Here is a 21,220-nt window from a genome sequence, read left to right as displayed (position 1 = left end):
AGTAATACTATCAATAGCAGCAGCTGCACAGCGATTGTAAAAGTAATTTGAAAATTTACAAGGACAAAAAGATTGCCGTTGACAAAAAGATTGCCGTTGAAAACTGGTTATATTTGCATGCTCCACAGCAGATGCTCTCAAAGTCAATACAACCTTTGAGTGCAGTAATTTTTCCCTCCAAAATTTTAGTGCAACATTTCACCAATTTTTGTTAATTTTTCTATAATTATTTAGATGATTTTGGACTTCTCAAACATAACTTTTCATTTGCTATAGCTTTTGATCAAAATTCAGGAAAAATCTGAAAAAAAATTACCTTGAACTAAAAAAATTGTCTTTGCTATATTTTTTAAAGGTTGCAAAAATTGATTTTGGCACTCAAAGGGTTATTGTAGGAAACAAATTCTGAACATCTCAATTATCCGCCATCCGTAGCAGGTGTTCTGTATAATTATCTTTGTCGTTCGTGACAATGCGTCAATAGGACGTTAAATCTCACAACATATCAATTCATGTTCAGTCACTCAAAAGAACAAAATACTGCGTGTTTCTGGAGATGCTGAATAGTTGCCATTACTTTTTAATCTGTTCACCCCTAAATCCATGTAAACAGGTCAGCACTCACCATTGACAACAATGCTGTTGGGCCAAACCATTGGTGGTGAAAGGGTTAAGCCGAGGGATAAACACTTTTCAAGTGAGCCATCAAAGATACCGATGCAGTATCTTCAATTCAAATAATCTATATTGATTCAGCCATTAATCTGTTTTGCCATCAAGCAAGTAATATTATCTCATTATCATATTGTCATCCATTTTCCAAGCATTTTTATCTGAACATTCTGCACATATCACATGTGTCAGCACATCACAAAAACTAGTTTTGCTTGGAAAACCAATGTTCTGCCAAAACTTGTTCATGAACTCAAAATCAGAGTAAAGTAATAAAATAATGTAAAATCAGACTCCATTTGCTTAACCCTTTGAGTGATGTAATTTTGCTCACTAAAATGTTTGTGTAACAGTTTACCAATTTTGGGAATTTTCTGCAATTATTTTGATAATTTTGGATCAAATGGACATAAAATTTCCTTGGCAACAGTTTTTGTTCAAAATTTTGGCAAAAGTAATAAAAAAATTGACTAGAGGTGAAAATAAATTGTCTGCATTATCTTTTTGCTGACAAAAATTGACTTTTGCACTTAAACGGCTAGGCAGTGTATAAAACTGAAAAACATGCAATTATAATGATGAAACATTCTGCTTTCATGTCTGATGTGTATCAACTTACAGATTTGATGCCTTTTGTATTGATACAATGCTGGTGCACTTGGAAATAAAAAATGACAAAAGGACATCCAACTGGTATTTGAGGACAGTGTGGATCAGCAAAGGATATTACAGGCATATTATTGTAGATAATTTGGACTTTCTAATTACTTGGTGAGAAGAACATTTTTATTTCAAATTGCTTGCCTCGATATTCCACGAATAAAATCATATATATAGCAAAAGTTAAGTTCAACTGCCATAAACGTAGTAATAATATTTTATAGTACAGGCTGTCAGATTTTAATAGCGGCACCACAACTTCTCGTATCCGCCCTTGTTTGACCAAAAGCAATGGTTGCTAGGGACAACGCGTCAAATTTCCAGTTTGGACATCGCCCTGTTTGCTTTAGAGCTGAAGAACATATCATGGGAATTTGTAATACCAAGAAGCAAATATGAAAACAGAACTGCGGTTGTCAAATAAAATCAACCCAACCCATTCTAATTATAGATAAGTATGCCAGTGTTAATGTCAAGGATTGAAAACAATGATAAACCAGTTCTGGACCCCTATGCCATTACTGCGGACTGGAATATGATTGCATCGATACCCTGGTAACCTGACTATGGAATATTTTATCCGGGTAAAATTTATCCAGGTACCGCCCTTGACAAAAACACTGGAAATTAAACCAAGTGTTCATACATCGTCATCTTAATTGCCATAATTAGTCTATGGTTTCATGTATAGAGGTTTGTTGCATTATGGGAAATATTTTGCTGGTCATATGCTGGACAGATTTCAATGTAATCTGTGCACCGGCTGTGTTAGGCATACAACGTGTGCAAACAAATGCTTACATAATATGGCCAGCTGGTTAATCATGACATAACTCAATGTGTGGTTTTAATATCGTCCAGTACAGCGGATAACTTGGAAGTTAATTCACAGCAGTGTGTTCAGAAGTTGAAAAAGTGGATATTTTGCAATTTCTGAAATTCAAAATGGCCACCATCCCTGTATTAACTCTATCGGAAAAAGTTAAAATTGCATTTTCAAAAAACTAAGACTGACAGAATATTTCTTTCTCCAAGAGCTTTAAACTAAGCCCCCACAAGTGGTAGATCAGAAAAGAATTGTAGAAATTTGAGTCCAAATATCTATCCCCGAGGTGCGTTCTACCTTAAAATGATAGTTCAATATTAGCTGTGAAAGTTTTGATGGATTTTCAGCTACTGATGTTCCGTTTGAAACTGGAAGTTATTGTCAGTTCTACTTCCAAGATCATGCTAATGTTTATAAATTTTTCTATACTGCACACATGTGTGTACAATATGTTCGATGTTATTCTTTATTATTAAATTGTTGTCTCGATTACAATTTATGTGACGACAACAACATTGCGTGTTGTACACAATGTATATGTGTGGCGAATACCTGGTATTTCACCATATATTAGATTGAAGACAAAGAAAACATGCATGTCTTCTTGAACAAAAAATAATAGAAATATCATCAAAATTACTGCTACTATCACATGAACCCTTTGAGTGTTGTAATTGTTCCCACCAAAATTTCAATGCAACATTTTTACCACTTTTCTTAATTTTTCTGTAATTTTTTGATAATTTTGGACCAAATGGACATCACATTTCATTGGCTACAGTTTGTTATCAAAATTTTGACAAAATCTGAAAAAATTGACGAGTATATTTCCTAAAGTTTACGAAAATTGACTTTGGCACTCAAAGGGTTAACCCTTTGAGTGCCAAAGTCAATTTTTGTCTCCTGCATAACATATAAAGCAGACAACTTTGTTTTTTCAGATCCTAACAATTATTTTTTTCCAAACTTTTGTTCAAATGTTGTAGTTAATGAAGAATAATGCCAGTTTGGTCCAAAATTATCAAAAAACGTACAGAAAAATTTATAAAAATAGGTAAAATGTTGCACTAGAATTTTGGTGGGAAAAATTACAGCTCTTAATATAACAAAATTAAACATGTGAAGTCCATATTCAGGAGAGTCGATTTTTTTCCCAAAATAAATGCAAATTTTGATTGATAGTAGCCAATCAAACAAGGAGAAGATGAAATAAGCAAATTTTGACTTGAAATATTTGTTGCCAAACTTAATATCTGGTCAGTTTCCTGATACCTGGCTAAAAATTTAATTAATAGACTTGTGTTTGCAAGAAAGATATTTCCTCATTTAGATATCTCTAAAATTCTAAATAATGCATTGAGTAAATTGCAATATGTTTTGATTGCTTTGCAGGACCACCATAAAATTTATCAATTTCTGAAGAATTTAGCAATATCATTACAAAGATATTTTTAGAGAAAACGAATGGTAAAAAATCCAGGCACTAAGAAATATCAAAACCACATATGTTGTTGTATTCCTGAAAAAAGTAGATTTAATTTTTAACTGGCACCTGCACAAATCAGTTGTTTCGGTCTTACAGAATTTCAAAATTCTTTACCTAGTCTAGGGTTTGTTGTCCGTTTTCAAAAACCTTCTAAAACATACGGCCATGTAAAAGACATGGTTGTAGTATCTAGCCTCTATATCGCTCAACAGATAACTAACTGGTGATATAAATTCTTTTGACTTATCGTGTGTCTCTGCGGTTTGTGCAAATCACTCTCCCCGCACTCATTAAAACTCAAGTACTCACATATGAAGCTATGTATCCATAACTTGTTGAAAGCATGGCGGCAAGACTGAACGAGTTTTAAAACTAATGTAATCCGGTGGGGGGATCAGTAATATCAGAGAGCTGTGGAAGGCCCCACATTGTTCATGTTGGCATAAACTTGTTAGTGAAATACTCAAATATTTTAGGTCGGGTGTTGATTTGCCGCTGTTACCAATATAATTTTGGAATATGAAATAATTTGATAGCAGGGGAAAACAGTAGCTGCAAGTCTGAAGGACGGTGGGCCCGGTACTGAATATGTTACAAATTTTTTCTCTTGAGTGCCTTTCATCATAAATAAATACACAAACACCCCTTTCTTGTAATAGGGTATACAGTGGGCCACGAATGATGTAGTATGAAACCAAAAAACCTATCAGGCAGAACCTCAGTGCACCCTCAAAATAAAACCTCAAAATTTGTGGACAAGTACAGCATGCATTTGAAAAGATTGCTGTGTTGGTTTTGGGGTTTGATATCTGAAACGCCCATCGCACATCTCCTACATAGCTATTCGCCGATGCTATTCCAAGGGCGTACATTCTGATGCTGCGTTCATCAGTTCACTCGCATAAAACTTTTAATTTGATTATTGTCGAGGGCAAAGTTTCCCAGTTCTGTCGTTCTTCACGCATGGCAAAAGTGTCTACTATTTCTAATGTTTTTTTTAAAGCTCTGTCCATTTGTAGCTTTTGTGTATTTTTCAGTGTTCGTCTCTTTGTGAAACTACTTTCTCGTTCTACCCCCATAAACGAAAACAACATCTACAAAAACAAAGAAACAAATCAAAACAACGTAATATCTCGACTTTAGCGTGTCAACATAGCCTGTATCTGCATTAAATGTCTAATGTTGTATTATTCCCGACTTGAATTCATTAGCAACACAATAACCGCAGAATTAGCAAATACACCGCATTTCAGCATAGTTCGGTTAGTAGGACGAGAGGACAATAATCATTCTTGTTTTGTAGAGCAAATATTAAAATGCTATCAAAAGTGACGGCCAACGCCCTTGGTAAGTCCTGAAGGTTTTCAAACGATGAAAACAACGTATTTAGGTTTAACATTTACACCCATATGTTTGGATTCAACCCTGAAGTGTTTTTGATTGCGAAATTAATAGGGTACAAGGTTTCATATTATCCCCACCACGCCCTCTATAAGATGACACACGAGATGATAGCGACAACCCTGACCTTTCAGCTCGAAAAAATGGGTCATTGCTATATACGGTTAGACCGTACCACCGAGACAGCCCTGAAACACGATATTTAATTTAAAACAAATAAAAAGGAATAGAGACATCATTCAAAACTGTAATATTTTATGGCTTGTTTCAATGAATTTCCGTTTCACTGTGTTTCTATGTGCTGATATACACAGTGTGCTGTACCGCAAGAGACATCATGAATTTTGAACGTAGTAGGCCTACCCAGTTCTGTGGAAACACTGGCTGGCCGTGTGAAATGCCAAAACATGGAAAGGGAGTTATAGAAGGAAGATTTGTGATTTCTTTTTCAATATGAAACTAAATTTGCCACTCAGTAAGGGTATGCGTGCCGCAGGATTATAGCCTACTTTTGATAATCAGTTTTTTGAAAAATAAATTTTCTCACCGTTGTATTTAAAGGTAGACAAACGTGCCAAGATAGGGGGTGGGGCGGGGGTCAGGAATTCGAAAGCGCATTTTATGTCAAGTGAAATCTGTGAATCACTGAAATTAAATTTAACACACAACAAGAATAGTGTACTGGGGATCCAAATTTGGATAATGCGGTTTTGAATCTTGGACTCGGAATATCTTGATGCTTGGTAAAAGATTTCTATCTGGTATACATGGTCTTCATGACGTTGGAGAACTATGACTTCATACGTACCAGCACTCGTTTGTTTCAGATAGACATATCTTAAAATTTCTCAAATAATTTATAAGTATAATGATAAGACAATTATCTGCTGTTGTGTACAATTTAAATTGCATGCGTTTTCGCCAGTCTCAAATACGACCTTTCTCAGTGCAATACATGTAATAAGATCTTCGGAGAACTTCGCATTTTCTCACAATATATATGCAGGTATGATGAAAATAAGGGGATTTTTGGTCCTCAGATTATATATATGTTAGAAAGTAAGCCATTCAATGTTTCGCTTTCCAAGACCTTGCGTATTTTTGTTTGTTGACAGATAATATATAGAATATAAGTTTTCAGTCTCGTTTGTATATTTTACGTAAAGACAAGGCTGGAATTTTAACTTTCATTCGTTCCTTCCCAAAATCTGATGGTATATGACCCTTTATACTCTTCAAATGTAAAAATATGAAATCCCAATCATACTCAGCGCGCTAGCTGGCTACCGTAATACCTTCGGATAGTCCTCGATCGAAGTATGCTAAATGATAATTTGGAAAGTGTATATCTGACACGTCACGTCAAACGACATTGATGTCAATTAAAATTCTGAAATCTTTGATCATTCATGGAACCGAATCAATACTTCGCACTGGCTAATCGCAACTGGTAACCACAGCAACAGTGATATTTTTAAGCGATGTGTTCATCTGTTTAAACGCCCCGGCCGGTACAGTTACGAAGTGATCACTTGATATTCGCCTGACAGATTATATTTACGATTACGTCATCACTCTGCACTTTGCTGAGCTTATAATGATCTGTATCATTCAAATCGAAAGATATACACGGTAACACACGAAAGGTCGTTCGATTTTATACAGTGTCCCAATGTACAATCCTTTCTATATCGGGCATTCCCCTTTTAACATTTCAACGCAGAATTATTTTTATCAAGTTGCTTGCGATCAGATGTACTGTGATAAGAAACATTGCCTTTGTAAAGCTCGAATACAATTACGATACTAATTTTAAACACCATTGTGTTATTCAAATATTTTACCATTATGTAAATTTATTTAAACATTATTGGTTAAACCTCTTAAATAAAAACGTATCTAATATGTTTTGCAATATTGTAACGCAATGTAATCCAACGAATATAGAAATCATCACAGGGGTCAAAGGCCATTTGGGTGTGGTGCTCGTACCTGAAGTTACCCCGGGGGAATATTGAGGAGTCTACGGTATCGATTAACGCTCAGGGCGTTTAAAACCGAGGTCTGATTATCCAGGGGTCATCTCGGGTCACTAAACCGCACGTGTATAATATTTCTGTTTAGAATTGGGTGAAATCCACACAGCGTTTACTGGAGAGATGCGGGCACTTGGAGAAAGTGACACGTAATAACCAGACCTTGTCATTCAGTTCTAGGTTTATCTGCCCATCAACTCATCAAGATTTGAAAGATTTTTATCCTTGTTGACCCATAAGTCTAAAAATATGAGGGTTTTGATTCTTAAATAACTACTTTGTGTCAAAAACTTACTCAAACGTATATGAAATGTTACACTAAACATAATACCATGGTTCTCAGAAGTCCATTTTATGGACCTTTTCACATGCTTATTACCCTCTATGGCAGAAAAAAAAAATTAAAAAATAAAAATAGGATGTTTTTTCTTTACAAATAACTACCTCATCACTAAGTAACACGAATCAATATGAACGATTTTATTGAAACATTTTTTACATTTTAATTTTTTTGTTTGCAATTTGTATATGTACGCTGCAGGAAAGGTATGGCAGTTTAAGTAAAGATTTAGAATTTACATATATTTACGCTTCCAGAGAGAGAGAGAGAGAGAGAGAGAGAGAGAGAGTGTGTTTTACGTTACTGCAGATACTCTAACTTGCTATATACAAGACGGAATGACTTTTTTGTCGGCTCTCTCTCTCTCTCTCTCTCTCTCTCTCTCTCTCTCTCGTAACTGGGCTTATCAGAGAGCCAGGAGAATACTAGCGAACAATGAATTCTCTCCATCTGTTCGGCTTTTGAATTGAGTTGCCATTTTGGAAGGAATTAAATTATATTGGATTTATTATTACGAATCGAGTGGAAGTACACTGTTATTATAAGTGTTGTCTGGTTTCTTATTTCGGATGTCTTTGAGAATCATTTATTGAGTACACAGGGATATATATCTGGCCTAAGTCGTGATTCAAAAACCATTATGGTTCCCGCTGTAGGAGAGACAACCGTGCCCTACGTCTGCAAACGGCGATCTTTCTTACGCTTTGTCCCGGCATCGAAGACGTGGAGTTTAATTGGTTCGTTCGGTATAATATAACTGACGGTCATCTCAAGCAGACGAAATATCTTCAGCTTTCATGTGTTCATTTTTGTCGGGCTTTTAGTCAATAATTCTTTCATTTTTTCCTTTATAATTGTCAGGAAACCAGAAAACAATAATAAGCAAACAACACTTACTCAGAAAGAAAAACTTTACAAAACTATTTCATTTAATTGTTTTTTCCTGCTAAACGCTTCAATGCTTTTGAGTTGTAGTATCACTTTGGTGTAATCAGTAAGCTTACGTTTTATGTTTCGTAATGTAGCGTAATATTTCTTAAGCTGCGTAACTTTAAATGTTGAGAGAGTGTAGAAAACTATGTTATTCACTTAAAAATGTGCTAAACTTATGCTTGAATATTTACACTTCATCGTAGAAGCTTTTAAGTGTTATATACATACAAAACTTTTGCACATACGTTTATGTACCGAGTTCTCATTTTTCTTATTCATTTCTGCCATAGGGGGCGCTATAACCCCACAAAGGTCTTGCTACCAATCCTCACATCATAAACTCTGGGAGATAAAGTACTACATGGTGAAACAGGGCACGAAACGCACCGATGGGTGAGAAGGAAAAATAAAAAGTAACATTTGAATGTATGATGGATAAAAACTTATGCGAAGGCGCTCAGATTTTGTTCTCATGCATTGATAGCCCCGTCGCGTACACAGGGTATTTCTAGGCTTTACATGACAGTCGTAATTTAATACTGATAAATTTGGTTTTACGAATGGTCCATGCCGCTTCCCAACTTGTAGTTGGGATGCCAATCAAACATAATTAGGGGGACACACGACAAAGGATTTATCCTATTTTCAAGATGGCTCTCTCACTTATCGAATATTTTATTTGGCTGAAATGTCAGGTTTAGATTTTTTTTCAATAATGTAAACACCGCAGATGGAACGGTGCAAAGAGATCGTTGACACATCAACAGAACGTAACTTATGTATGAATGAATTAATGAAGAACGATTTACTAGGTTCAAGTCCGGCCAGTTCTGTGGCGCGCGCTTTTATTTCGTGTATACTTAGTACTATGGGAACACAGTGTACGCCATGTTAAAACCACAGTCACCTCATATGGCAGCAGTCACTTGTTGTTTGCAATTCCTCTCTGCGCCTACGTGGCCCATCGACGTTGTATATACGCGTTACTACTTGTAAATACTCCTAGGTCCGTGTAACCGCAAATGTGGTTGCATTTCGCATGTCACATTGGCGGCGAAACTATTTCTTCACTTTTTTAATTTTTTATTTTTTTTTAATTATTAATATTTTTATTTTTATTTTAGTTTATTCTATTTTATACATGTTTTATTTTATTCCAGTCATTCATATTCGACTCAAGATAAAAGATTGTTTGCATGCAGTTTGTTCAACAAGACATCATAAAGAAGTTATCAAAATTTATTCCGCTGAATAGGGCGTATGTGAACAACACGACTGATTTAGGCGCTCGAGTCCCCAGAGGGACCGACTGAGTGACAAGCTCGCGCGTTCATAGATTGATTGTGATCCCCGGTAACCTAGCAACAGCGCGTATTTATTTGCATAAATCAGACACCGTTTGGAAATGGCCGCCTCCGCTGGAGACAAATCCGCTCAATTATTTATAAAGAAATAAGTGGACTATTTACCGCTTCAGTTGTCGGTTGTAAGACGAGTTGTCGCTGCCGAGGGATTACACGAAAGTATAATCGGCTTCTGGGAGAGCACAAGTCGATTTTGCGAGGAAAATAGGAGGTACTCTTTCGCTTGCACGGCAAATCTGTGGGCGCTATCGCAGCGTCAACAAGCCGAATCCAGATACGTGTGGCAACTGTCAATAGCCTTTGCTTCGTTTCTGGGTTGCCTTCGGAAAGACTTCAACCGTTAACAACCAAGCGGATATCGTCTAGGATTGTTTCTTCAGTGTAGGAAAATTCTAGATTCGGCCGTTTCTGTGTCAATCCTGGCGACGATGTGAGTTCAAACCGCGCCAGAAATTATGCGATAGAAACTGGTCTTCGTTCGGTGGAGGTGTGAGCGAAGTTCCAAACATCGTCATTGCAGTATCTTCAAAACCCTGATAAAAGATTTGTCTCAAGAAGAACATGGCGTCGACAGCAACAAGTGCCAAAGCTAGCACACACTCCAGGGCAAGTATGATGAAAGACAAGGACGACGAGAAGGAGAAACGACACAGCGATCCCAAGTGAGTATACTTTGAACACAGTACATGAAGTTGTTGTGTTGTTCAACACAGCTGTGCCCCGATGGCTGCCCCGCTCGCCCCATGCCGTGTTTTGTGATCACAACACTTCGGAGTATTTCGTTTCACCGCGAGTCATTCGCAAAAAACTACCGAAATTCTTAGAGCGACCTTGATGTCAATTCAGTGATACAACATAACTTTGTTTGTTAAATGCTGTATGTCCTCTGAAATTCAACAAGCTCAAAACCAATGCAAACGTAATACCTCCCATAATTACCAAAAACCCTCTTCCGACTGGCCTCCAGGTCGTTGGCGCAATTCTGTACCCCGACAATGGCCTTCATCGTTGTGATGTAAAATAATTTACATTTTTAAATTAACCAAATTACATATTCCGACACTTTAAAAAACATTTTCAAGCTACTGGTCATAGTACTTACCAATAACATAAGTCATTCACTCCATAAATCAAATTAAATTTAATCAAATTTAATTGAATTTTCATATGGGAAAATGAAGAAACCTTTTCTATAGAATATATTACATTCCGTAGTTAATGAATTAAGTGTTTGTTATACAGACAGCATACCTATGTGGACAAAATGATCTCATATTAATTTCTTAGTGTCCTTGATAGTTCCCCAGCTTATAACTCAAATTACAAGTCACCGGTGTCATAGTATCAAACTTTATATTTGTATGGCTACGACCTCCAGGGTATTGTTTGTACACAAACAGGACGTTGTTCAATTTACATGCCACTGGTGCTTGTAAGAGTTGTTTTTGCAGCACTTTTTGTACAGGAAGTGTTTCTTTCAATATAATTATGTATTGATAATATGGAAGTCCCTGTGGAGGTTATATTTAGTTAAGGTAGTGCTTCAAAATTGACAAACTTAAACTTTTAATCAAACTTTTGGTTTAGGGAACTTTAAACCATTTCTTGCAGAACTGAGACTAAAAATTTGGCATCAAGGTGCAAATTTTTTTACAAGAAAAACTAATTACCCAATATTTCTGGATATTTGAAATTCAAAATGGCTGCTATCCCTGTATGAACCTTATGGGGAAAAATTTGAACTTTCGATTTTCGCAATTTTAAATGAGCCAGAAAAAACTCTGTATGCTCCATGAGATTCAAAATAACCCCCCCCCCCCCCAGAAGTAGACAAAAAATTGTTAAAGGGTTGAGATTTTGAATATCTGTCCCTGGGTCACTTTCTTCCTTAATACTTCGATATTGCGAGTAATTTTGTTCAGTGAACCATAACAGGCATTGTAGTGATAAAATTTTACAAATGTCTTTCTTTCAGCTTAGGAAACCTTGCATGCAGGATTTCCAAAATTTTCAATTAGTTGGAAATTTTATTGGATAGGTGTAGTTTAGACTGAATAATCTGTCGTTTGAGGACAGAGCGACCTTGAACGATGGATTTTTCAGTCTAAATGTTGTCTAGGGCAGCAGAAAAAATTGACACAGGATATATCCTCCTTCGTGGGTGAAGAAATTTGTCGTGAGAATAGTGAATCGCCTGGTTTGCATTCGCTGTTTTCCATCAATTTGTTCAATGTCTCAATACATGTGCCGACCTCATGAACAAGGGGACCTAAAAATAGGGGGAGAAAATGCAAACTAAACACTGCTTTCAAAAAGCAGAATGTTTGTCCCCTTCCAATACTCTGAAGCAATGGTTTCTCTGAGACGTGTGAGATAGGTGAACAAACACATTTTACAGCTCATATGAATTGATAATAGCCTAGGGAGTCATGTTGGGCCTCTTGGATCAGTAAGTATAGCGAAGCCCAGTGAGCAAATCTGTTTGAGATTGTATCAAACTGTATCCAGGTCCTCAGAGACAACTGCATTTTGGCCCAGGTTTGTGTTTGTCATGGAAATTGCATAATTTGGAATCAATTACATCATAGATGTCTCTGCTTGAATTTATTTTACACCATACCTTTCACGAGGATGGTCTCGTTCAATTTTGCAACTACATATGTTGTTCCGACTTCTGTCTCACACTTTTAATTACCAATTGTTCAATAAATAAAAGATCTTGATGGTACACTAACCATTTGAAACATTGTGTTGTACACATTCAATTAGTTCAATTGAAAACAAAAGAACACACGATTCAATAAAATCTTTTATTTTATGTTTAAGTCCCACACTGGGGGTCCCTCTAATCTGAAATGAATTAAAGACGGCACATGTGAAAAACTGCATGTATTTCATGGGTCGGGAAAGTGCATGGTGAAATGTTCCAAAACGTGTACAAACAAAAGAGACAATTAATCAATGGATTATATTGATTTTTTAAAACGCAGATCTGCTTCAATAGAGACTTAGTGTTGAAAACAAGATCAGTCAACTTAGAGAAAGAAAGTCATCTTTTGTCTTTCCAGTTGACTGCACAGTTTGATCATTGTGCAGGATTTGTCAATTTGATCGTAATGAAATGGTAATTAAGTCAGACTGACGTTGGCTGTCTTCCTTTCAATACTGTGCTTGTACTCTGCAGCAAAATATTTCAGATCACTTTTTAACATGATATACATGATGATATTGCTTTTTAGCTCACATTTGGTATATGTACCGGTATATACATAGCCAGCGGTATCTGTAGTATGTATGTATGTGTGAGAAGATGTATGTAATTCAGGCCACAGTCCCTCCAATTACCGGTTGGGAAACGTCTTGTTTTAACGTGTGAAGTACTGGATTAGGAATTGTATGCGCATTAGGGTTTGGCATCCGTATTTCATGCCCATTTTCGTTGCGTTTTTCTGTCGAACATTTGTTATAGGGAACCACTGATATTTACTCTAATATGTGAAGCCTGCATCAGCCATTTCAAAAAATGAATAATCAATTAGGTTTTGGAGACATCGGTCATTTCGTTTTGTTGTTTTCTGTAAAACAAAATGGCGGTTACGGTAGCTCGCCTGCATTCCAATGCAATCAATGGCATTTTCTCACTTTACCAGTTGCCTGATAATGAACTTTTATAACAGGTATCACAAGAATGAAATGTGGTGTTTATTTTGGTGTCGGAGTGGATTGTATCAAAACCAAATGAAGCCATACAATTACAAACACAGACATCTTATCAAACCATTAGGCGCATTGTAACAATAGGGACCCAGGTGTTTCCCAACTGGTGTGTTGAGGGACTGTGATCAGGCCTGCAACACTGAACAAAATGTGAGCCAATTGTCATTGCTGCTAATTCTAAAGACAGGCGAATTCCTGTGTATATATATATATATTCAGAGAGGATTTTATCGGAAATTTGGAGAACTTGTTTCACATTGTGAATAAACTAGAAAATGACGATCGATTTCGGGATGAGATAGCGATCATGTGAAATTTTCAAGAAACAGTCATGATTATAAATGCATTTGGTCACGTATTCAGATCACATTCTGGCATAGAAAAAAAATTATTCCACACACTGATCAACACACTGACTGGCTTTTTGATTTTTGAAGGAAAGCAAACTACTTATTGTAAAACCCTTTGAAAGCTGTAATTTTTTGCGCCAAAATTTTAGTGCAGCATTTTACCAATTTTATGAATTTTTCTGTAATTTTTAGCTACTATAGACTATAGTCTATAGAAGCTATTGGGATGGGTATCCGTCCGGCGTCCGTCGTCAGTCTGTATGTATGTATGTATGTATGTCCGTTTGTGAGGCGTCCGTCCACTCAAATATCTTGAGAACCGCAATACTTACTGATTTGATATTTGTTGTGTAGATGAAAAATATGATTTTGAGAAACTCTTTTTTTAATTTTTTGATATTGTTGAAAATAGGCAAATTAATGCCAAAAAAGGCGTTTTTGGTAAAAAATCTTCTTCTTCATAACCGCTGGTCAGACAGCTTTGTTATTTAGTATACAGGTCCCTAGGGACAACCCAACTTAGATTTGTTCAAATTGTGATGAAATATGCAAATCTGTATTTTTAAGGAATTTTTTTTGTCATTTTTGATCAAAATTTGACTTACATTGTATGTAATTCTTGTACTGTATAAACCCTATCAATTCACCCAGAAAAAATAATTAATATGATTTTAAATAATTGAATTAATTAGGAATCATCAAAGCCAAAATAATTTTAGTGTAGAGTTATCAGAAAGTTCAACTTTTTTTGACAGTTCATAGTGAAATGCTTACCATCTTGGAGGATTAAAACATGTAAAGGCAACTTTCCTGAATCCCAACTGTTGACATATCTGAACCGTCATTTATTGTGCCCTGTATGTTATCTAAAAGAAATTGCTCAAAATAGTTTGTCATGATAGGTGGTCAAATAAATAGAGATAGAGAAAGTTCTAATTTCCATTTATGGTTGACTTGGTAAGGATAAAATAAAATTACTTTTTGAGGAAAAAATAGAGTGGTCAATTAAAAGAGTGGTCAAAGTGATAGGGTTTTTTATGGTAAAGCTGGGCTGTAAGATTCCTCATGTGCTATTTATAGCAATTATGCAATCTGTGTAAACAGTGCAATGAAGTGTTACATGATGCTTTTGATGACCTTGAACTTCTTAAGTTTCAAACATTTGTCTCTTCAGTGTGCTTTCTCTGAGTACGTACAGTCTCAACTTATTCAACAGAACTTACTTACAATGTTAATTTGAAAGTAAAATGTGCTTGGTTAATAAGATGAAAATACTGATCAAAAGATAACCTGCTCAAGATTCTTTATAACCTGACAGATATGCTGTTTTTTTATGACGAAAATCTTGACTTAAGCAAGTCTTGTTTACTTTAATTAGAATGTAATTAACTCTCGTTTATTAGCTACTATAGACTAATATAGTCTATAGAAGCTATTGGGATGGGTATCTGTCCGGCGTGCACTGTCAGTATATATGTATGTATGTATGTATGTATGTATGTATGTATGTATGTCCGTTTGTGAGGTGTCCGTCCACTCAAATATCTTGAGAACTGCAGTACTTACTGATTTGATATTTGTTGTGTGGATAAATATATGATTTTGAGAAACTCTTTTTATTAATTTTTTGATATTGTTGAAAATATGCAAATTAGCACCAAAAAGGCGTTTTTGGTAAAAATCTTCTTCTTCATAACCACTGGTCAGACAGCTTTGTTATTTGGTATACAGGTCCCTAGGGATAACCCAACTTAGATTTGTTAAAATTGTGATGAAATATGCAAATCTGTATTTTACAGAATTTTTTTTCCATTTTTGGTCAGGCCATCCTGAATGAGCTATCAAAGATATCCACCTTCTTCATCAATACATGTGTCACAAAAGGTTATTCTCTACATAACACAGCAGAGCTCTGTCAACTGTTGAGTCGCTTGTTTTTTCAAAACCGCTGGTCAGACAGCTTTAATATTTGGTTTACAGGTCCCTAGGATGACCTTAGTGAGATAATTTCATACAGTCAGGAATACTTACTTTTGTATCTATGTCTATAGTAGCTTCAGGGACTTTTGGCCCTATTTTTTGTTAATTTTATACCAAAAGGACACAAATTTTAATTGGCTTTAATTTTTGATTAATATAATATGTTTTGAAAAAAATCTGAAAAAAATTTGTGTGGAACTGAATCAAAATTGTGTGCATCATATTTTGCAAAAATGACAAAAATTGACTTTGGCACTCAAAGGGTTAATCACACAGGAACAAGTAGGAATGAAAAATTTCAGACTTAGCCACAGGGACTGACACACTACCTCATCAAGGATTAAAATAATTTTTTTTTGTCAACAAGCACACTATGCCATGTCAAGTTTTGCATCAACATACACCTACATCCTGCTATTAGTATTATAGACTGAAAAATTCTATTGCGCTGTTCACGGTTTAGTTTGTTACTAAATATAGCTGCATGCGCACAACATCGGACACTACTGCTTGAAATGCCGACAAATTTTATCAGTGTTGCATTACGTGGCTATTTTTGCAGCTTGTACTCGTGAATTTGTCTTTTAGTATTCAATGTTAAACTAGCAGTCGCCTACTAAGATGTATTTTCGTCATTCGTGCATGAGTAATTTTCAAAAGCGTAATCTAAAAAAACGGACAAATATTAGATTTTATTTTTGGATATTAACGAAAGAACAATGACATCAATTTTAAACAGCCCTATTGTGTAAATGTCTCCGCCGACTTTGACCCCACCTATGACTGAAGGTAAATTATTGGTTAGAGCAGCAGTCGCTTGTGCTTCGACACACCGCTAATTAAGGCCTCTGTAAGCATTAGACAGAGTCAAAGTTCTGAAACAAAATGGCTATCGCCAAGTTCAAAGATGGATTTCCCTCACAAAAGACACTATTTGTTCAATAATCAGAATCGATGGCTTCCAACTGCATCTCTGAACTCTCGTCTGCTATCCTCTTTGTGTCAAAATCAATCTTCTGTGAATTTCATTGTACGATATTCGAGTTTTTGCTAAGATTGGGTAATATTGGTAAATGATTTGGGAACCCCGGTAACATTCTGCTGTCCCCTATTTGATTGCATTGATATACCAAGGGGAAACCTGGCAACATTTACATGCTTACCGCCCTTTACAAAAACACTGATATTCGAGGTGACACTTTCTAACAACAGCTGTTGTACACTGATTGGCTCAAGCGATCACAGACTGACAGAAGATGGCCAATCACAGCACTGCTACTTTAAAATGTACCAGTATCTCGGCTGTTGTAAGAAATGAAATTCTGTTTCCAAACTTCCTATCTTTCTAATGCTTGCAGGGGGCCCTTGCTGTGTATCAACCACAAGAGTCTGTGGTTACGCTATGAACTCCAAGAAATGAAGTATGTGCACCACCCACAAGTGACATAGCAGCAGTCTTCTCAAACATGCAAAATAAAGTATAGCCAAATTTAATAATTATCGCGGTTACTTAAAAAGAGGTGATCGTCAGAACTGTGCATGTGTGACTTTCTTGTTTACAAACAATGTATTTCATTCTAGATGCATCAAGTCAACATAGCTGCAACATTTAAATTATACAATGTACATTATGACAAAAATGTTTTAACTTTCATCAATCGCCAATGTTCCTTAGATGCAGTATTTACATCGGTTGTAGGGGTCCCTAGCGACCTTTGAGCATAGTTATGACGACTTTCTCCCTTTAATTTAACAAGGATAATCACCCATTCAAGAAGCTATATTAGCAGTCTTCTTACTCATATACTGTCAATAAACTCACCTGTACGATATGATTGCTACAAAATTTTGTTGTAAAACTGATATTCAACACAGTACTTTCATTAGTTGTTAGGGTTTGAAGTTTATAAACTCCAAACCCTAACCACAAATGAAAGTATTGTGTTGAATATCAGTTTTGCAACAACATTTTGTAGCAATTTAGGTTGGATGAGGGGAGGGTGACTTGAAATCTATTATTGATAGGTATAAGCTGGTTATACAGTGCTGCACATAGACTAGTAGATTTCAAGTCACCTTCACCCCTCATTAAACCTAATTTCCCCTTTAGAGTTCTCAAACCATATGGCGATGTTTGGGTCTTGTGCATTTTGCCATCTTTGTATCAAATATGGCTCATTAAGCCATTTGCAAGGTCAAAGGTCACTTCACGAACATCCAATCTCTCTGCTTGGCCTACTAACTTTATATTGTCACTAAAGTTATTATAATTCTCAACAAAATATTAGAATGTGAAAAATTTGCCAGTGAAAATTACCAAAAAGTAGAGAGATCAGAATATATGGTATTTTCAACATGTACAGTGTGCAGGTTGTTCTGATAATCTACCTGGAACGAGATAGTATGGATGTACATAGTGCAGTGAGCACTCAGGCCAATACAAAAATTTATTGTTTTTGGATACAGTTAGATTTTGTGGTAATTTATTCCACTTTGATGTACCTTGGGTAATCTTCGGTCATTTTCCTTCATCTTCCTCCTTGTTATCATATCCAACTTTATTTTTTGTAATTTTTTATCACTTTTTTATTCTATTTCAGGAAACGCAGCAGTGCAGGTACAGGTACTGGAACAGGTAGCGGCGGCAATGGAGTGGTGACGTTCAATGTGAAACTTGAAAACCGACTGACAACCAAAGATTTACAGGATTTACAGGTAGCATTCATGGTAAGTCTGATCACCAATCTTGGTACAGGAGTAATGAGTTGTATCATGTAGCAGTCGTAATGTTGAGATGCGTACTGGAGATGACAATACAGCCTGAGCATTATGCACATAACTGTCATACAGTAGTGTTGCAGCCAGGATGCGCCCTTGCGACAATGTCCCTAAATTCGAACCCATTATCCTGTATTATATCATACCAGTATATTGATGGCGGAAATGCTGCGATCGGATTGGTCGAGACGCGATAACAACCATGGTATATTGGCGATATACCATGGCAGGCATGCGCACGAGCTCTCAGCTTGAGTAAAAGTCCGTTTTTGACGTTCCACGCCAGAATTTCAATATACTGTTATGATATAATAGCAATAAATCACATCCAGCGATGGTATACCACTCGATTTTGACCAGTTCACTCTATATGCACTCGCCTATCGCTCATGCATATATGTCGTGAACTGGTCAAAATCTTGTGGTATACCATCGCTGGGTGTGCTTTATTGCTTAATTATGCCACAAATAAAATGACAATGATATTGAACCATATTAACCCTTTGAACACCAAAGTCAATTTTTGCCTCTTTTATAAAATATACCTCAGTCAATTTTTTTTCAGATTTTTGCCAAAATTTGGACAAAAAAGCATAGCCAATGAAATGTGATGTTCATTTCATCCAAAAGTATAAAAAAAATTACAGAAAAATTCATAAAAATCGGTAAGATGTTGCACTGAAATTTTGAGGAAAAAAATTACAGCACTCAAAGGGTTAAAAGGTTGGTATATACTCTGAATGGAAGAGGTAACCTATTGCCAATATCTTTATAGCTCGAAACAAGTTTCTCATTTTCTTAGCAGGAAAAACAGAACTGAGAAATTAGCAAGGTTTGGTATGAATTTCCGCGATAATAAGTTGTATTCGCAGTCTTACTCAACGACCGTATTGTATCAATGCATGCACATGCTTTGTGTACACACACAGAACAGATCGTACTTGCAGTGTGATTCATACAAGATTGTCTTTTTTTCTGAGTACACATTCAGGTGATACCGGTGAGGCTATTGTACTAATCAGGGTACTTATCAAATGTTCGACACACCACATTATTCTGTATTTATAACAATTCTTATCAAATGAGACAGTGTGAAATGGTACAGGCTTTCTTGGTCAATGCTGCATGTTGTATCGATAATTTCTACACCATAGAAAGCTATTATTACAGAGTTGTATCTAGCTTAGAAAGTTCTAGTCAATATCATTAGGCAATCTAACTCATTATGAAGTCTATAACGGAAAACAAAGAATTCTACACAAGTAGTGATTGTTTTGTATCTAATATTCATGATGGTCACAAAGTTTTGAATTGGACAAAGACTTGACCTTATTTGGCTTATTTATTACACTGTCAATCTGATATTGCAGATGTACAAAATGACCATCATTTTGGAAACCATTTGATGTATATGTAATACATGTACCATTTCTAGTGGTCCTAAGTCTGGTATATGCATCTCTACAAGAATAAATTCTTGTTGAATTTCATTCCATAATTTTACTGTTTTCTGAATTTCCTTTGCATTAAAGGGACAAAGTCGGCCATTTTTCATGAATTTTGTTTGATACGAGATACTACTTATATTTATTGTTTGACATGTTGAAAGATACTGAATTAATGGGTGACCATACTTATATTCGACCCTGGTTTCAGACAAATTAAATGAAATCATCGCGAAAATGAATTAATGGTCATGACCATTTTCGCAATGGTTTCATGTATCGTGTCTAAAACTGGGGTGGAATATATGTATGGTCACCCATTCATTCACTATCTTTCAACATGTCAAACAATATAGGTAGTATCACGTATCAAACAAAATCATGAAAAATGGCCGACTTTGTCCCTTTAAATTCATGGACGCATCTTATTTTTACAGTTTTACTAGAATATAATCTAGCTGATGTCATTTATTAAATAGCAACATTAGGAAGAAAAAATTAAGATGAATAATTCAAAAGAATAATATTGTCTTTTCAAAAACCATCTGATGCCAATTTGTGTAACTCACCACGTGACTAGGTCTGTGACGCTTTGATATAAATAACTCAGTAGTGTTTGCAGAGTTTCAGCCTAGGAAAGATATAGATGAGAAAATTTCTCAGCGTCATTGTTGCAAAACGTAAGAACCAAAAGCGAACATTTTTTTTTCTCTAGTGTACATGCTATTCATAATTTGTAGTGAGACAGCTGTTTCCTAATTTCTGAAATTCAAATGTTTGCTTGTTTGATGATTTCTTTTCTCTAAAAATTTTGTTGTTTTGTTTACAGGCTGATGGCGATGGTTACGACAACAAACTCAGTCTTGATCGTGATCAGTTTGTTGAAGCGCTGTCGGTCATCCTGACAAAGGGTTCTAAGGAAGAGGTGAGCCATGATGGAGCTGAGTTAGTGCGCCCTCTACGGTTCAGAATTACAACTCCGAAAACCATTTTCTCTAAAATATGGTTCGTCTGTACACAGACAATATTGAAACCACAAAAGGCATGTCCCCATGATGAAAATATTTGCAGAACAATTAATAAATGAAAGAAATTAAGATTGGGAAAATTGCCTCAAAATATTTCAGGCAAATTTTTAAAATTTCCCTGTGGTATCCAAATTTAGTGTTTCAATTTCAAGTTTGTAGAGACCAAAAATAAAATTAATCAGGAAGTCTTCATAAAACATCTTC

General features: G+C 35.7%; 1 protein-coding gene and 1 long non-coding RNA gene across 2 annotated transcripts in view; one reads left to right on the top strand and one right to left on the bottom strand.

Annotated features, from left to right (window-relative positions):
* The window catches only part of LOC139124946 (uncharacterized), a 477,972-nt gene that overhangs the window by 202,939 nt on the left and 253,813 nt on the right, over positions 1-21,220 (bottom strand). The gene's annotated exons all lie outside the window — the stretch shown is intronic.
* Positions 9,745-21,220, top strand: part of LOC139125090 (cilia- and flagella-associated protein 337-like) — a 52,171-nt gene continuing 40,695 nt past the window's right edge. The window contains 3 exon segments of the mRNA XM_070691198.1: positions 9,745-10,380; positions 18,366-18,492; positions 20,818-20,913. Of these exon segments, the coding sequence (XP_070547299.1) occupies positions 10,280-10,380; positions 18,366-18,492; positions 20,818-20,913 (324 nt within the window). The 5' untranslated portion in view covers positions 9,745-10,279.

This window comes from Ptychodera flava, assembly GCF_041260155.1.
Source record: "Ptychodera flava strain L36383 chromosome 23 unlocalized genomic scaffold, AS_Pfla_20210202 Scaffold_24__1_contigs__length_23054250_pilon, whole genome shotgun sequence".
Taxonomy (NCBI): Eukaryota; Metazoa; Hemichordata; class Enteropneusta; family Ptychoderidae; genus Ptychodera; species Ptychodera flava.
This window is presented reverse-complemented; position numbering and strand designations above follow the sequence as displayed.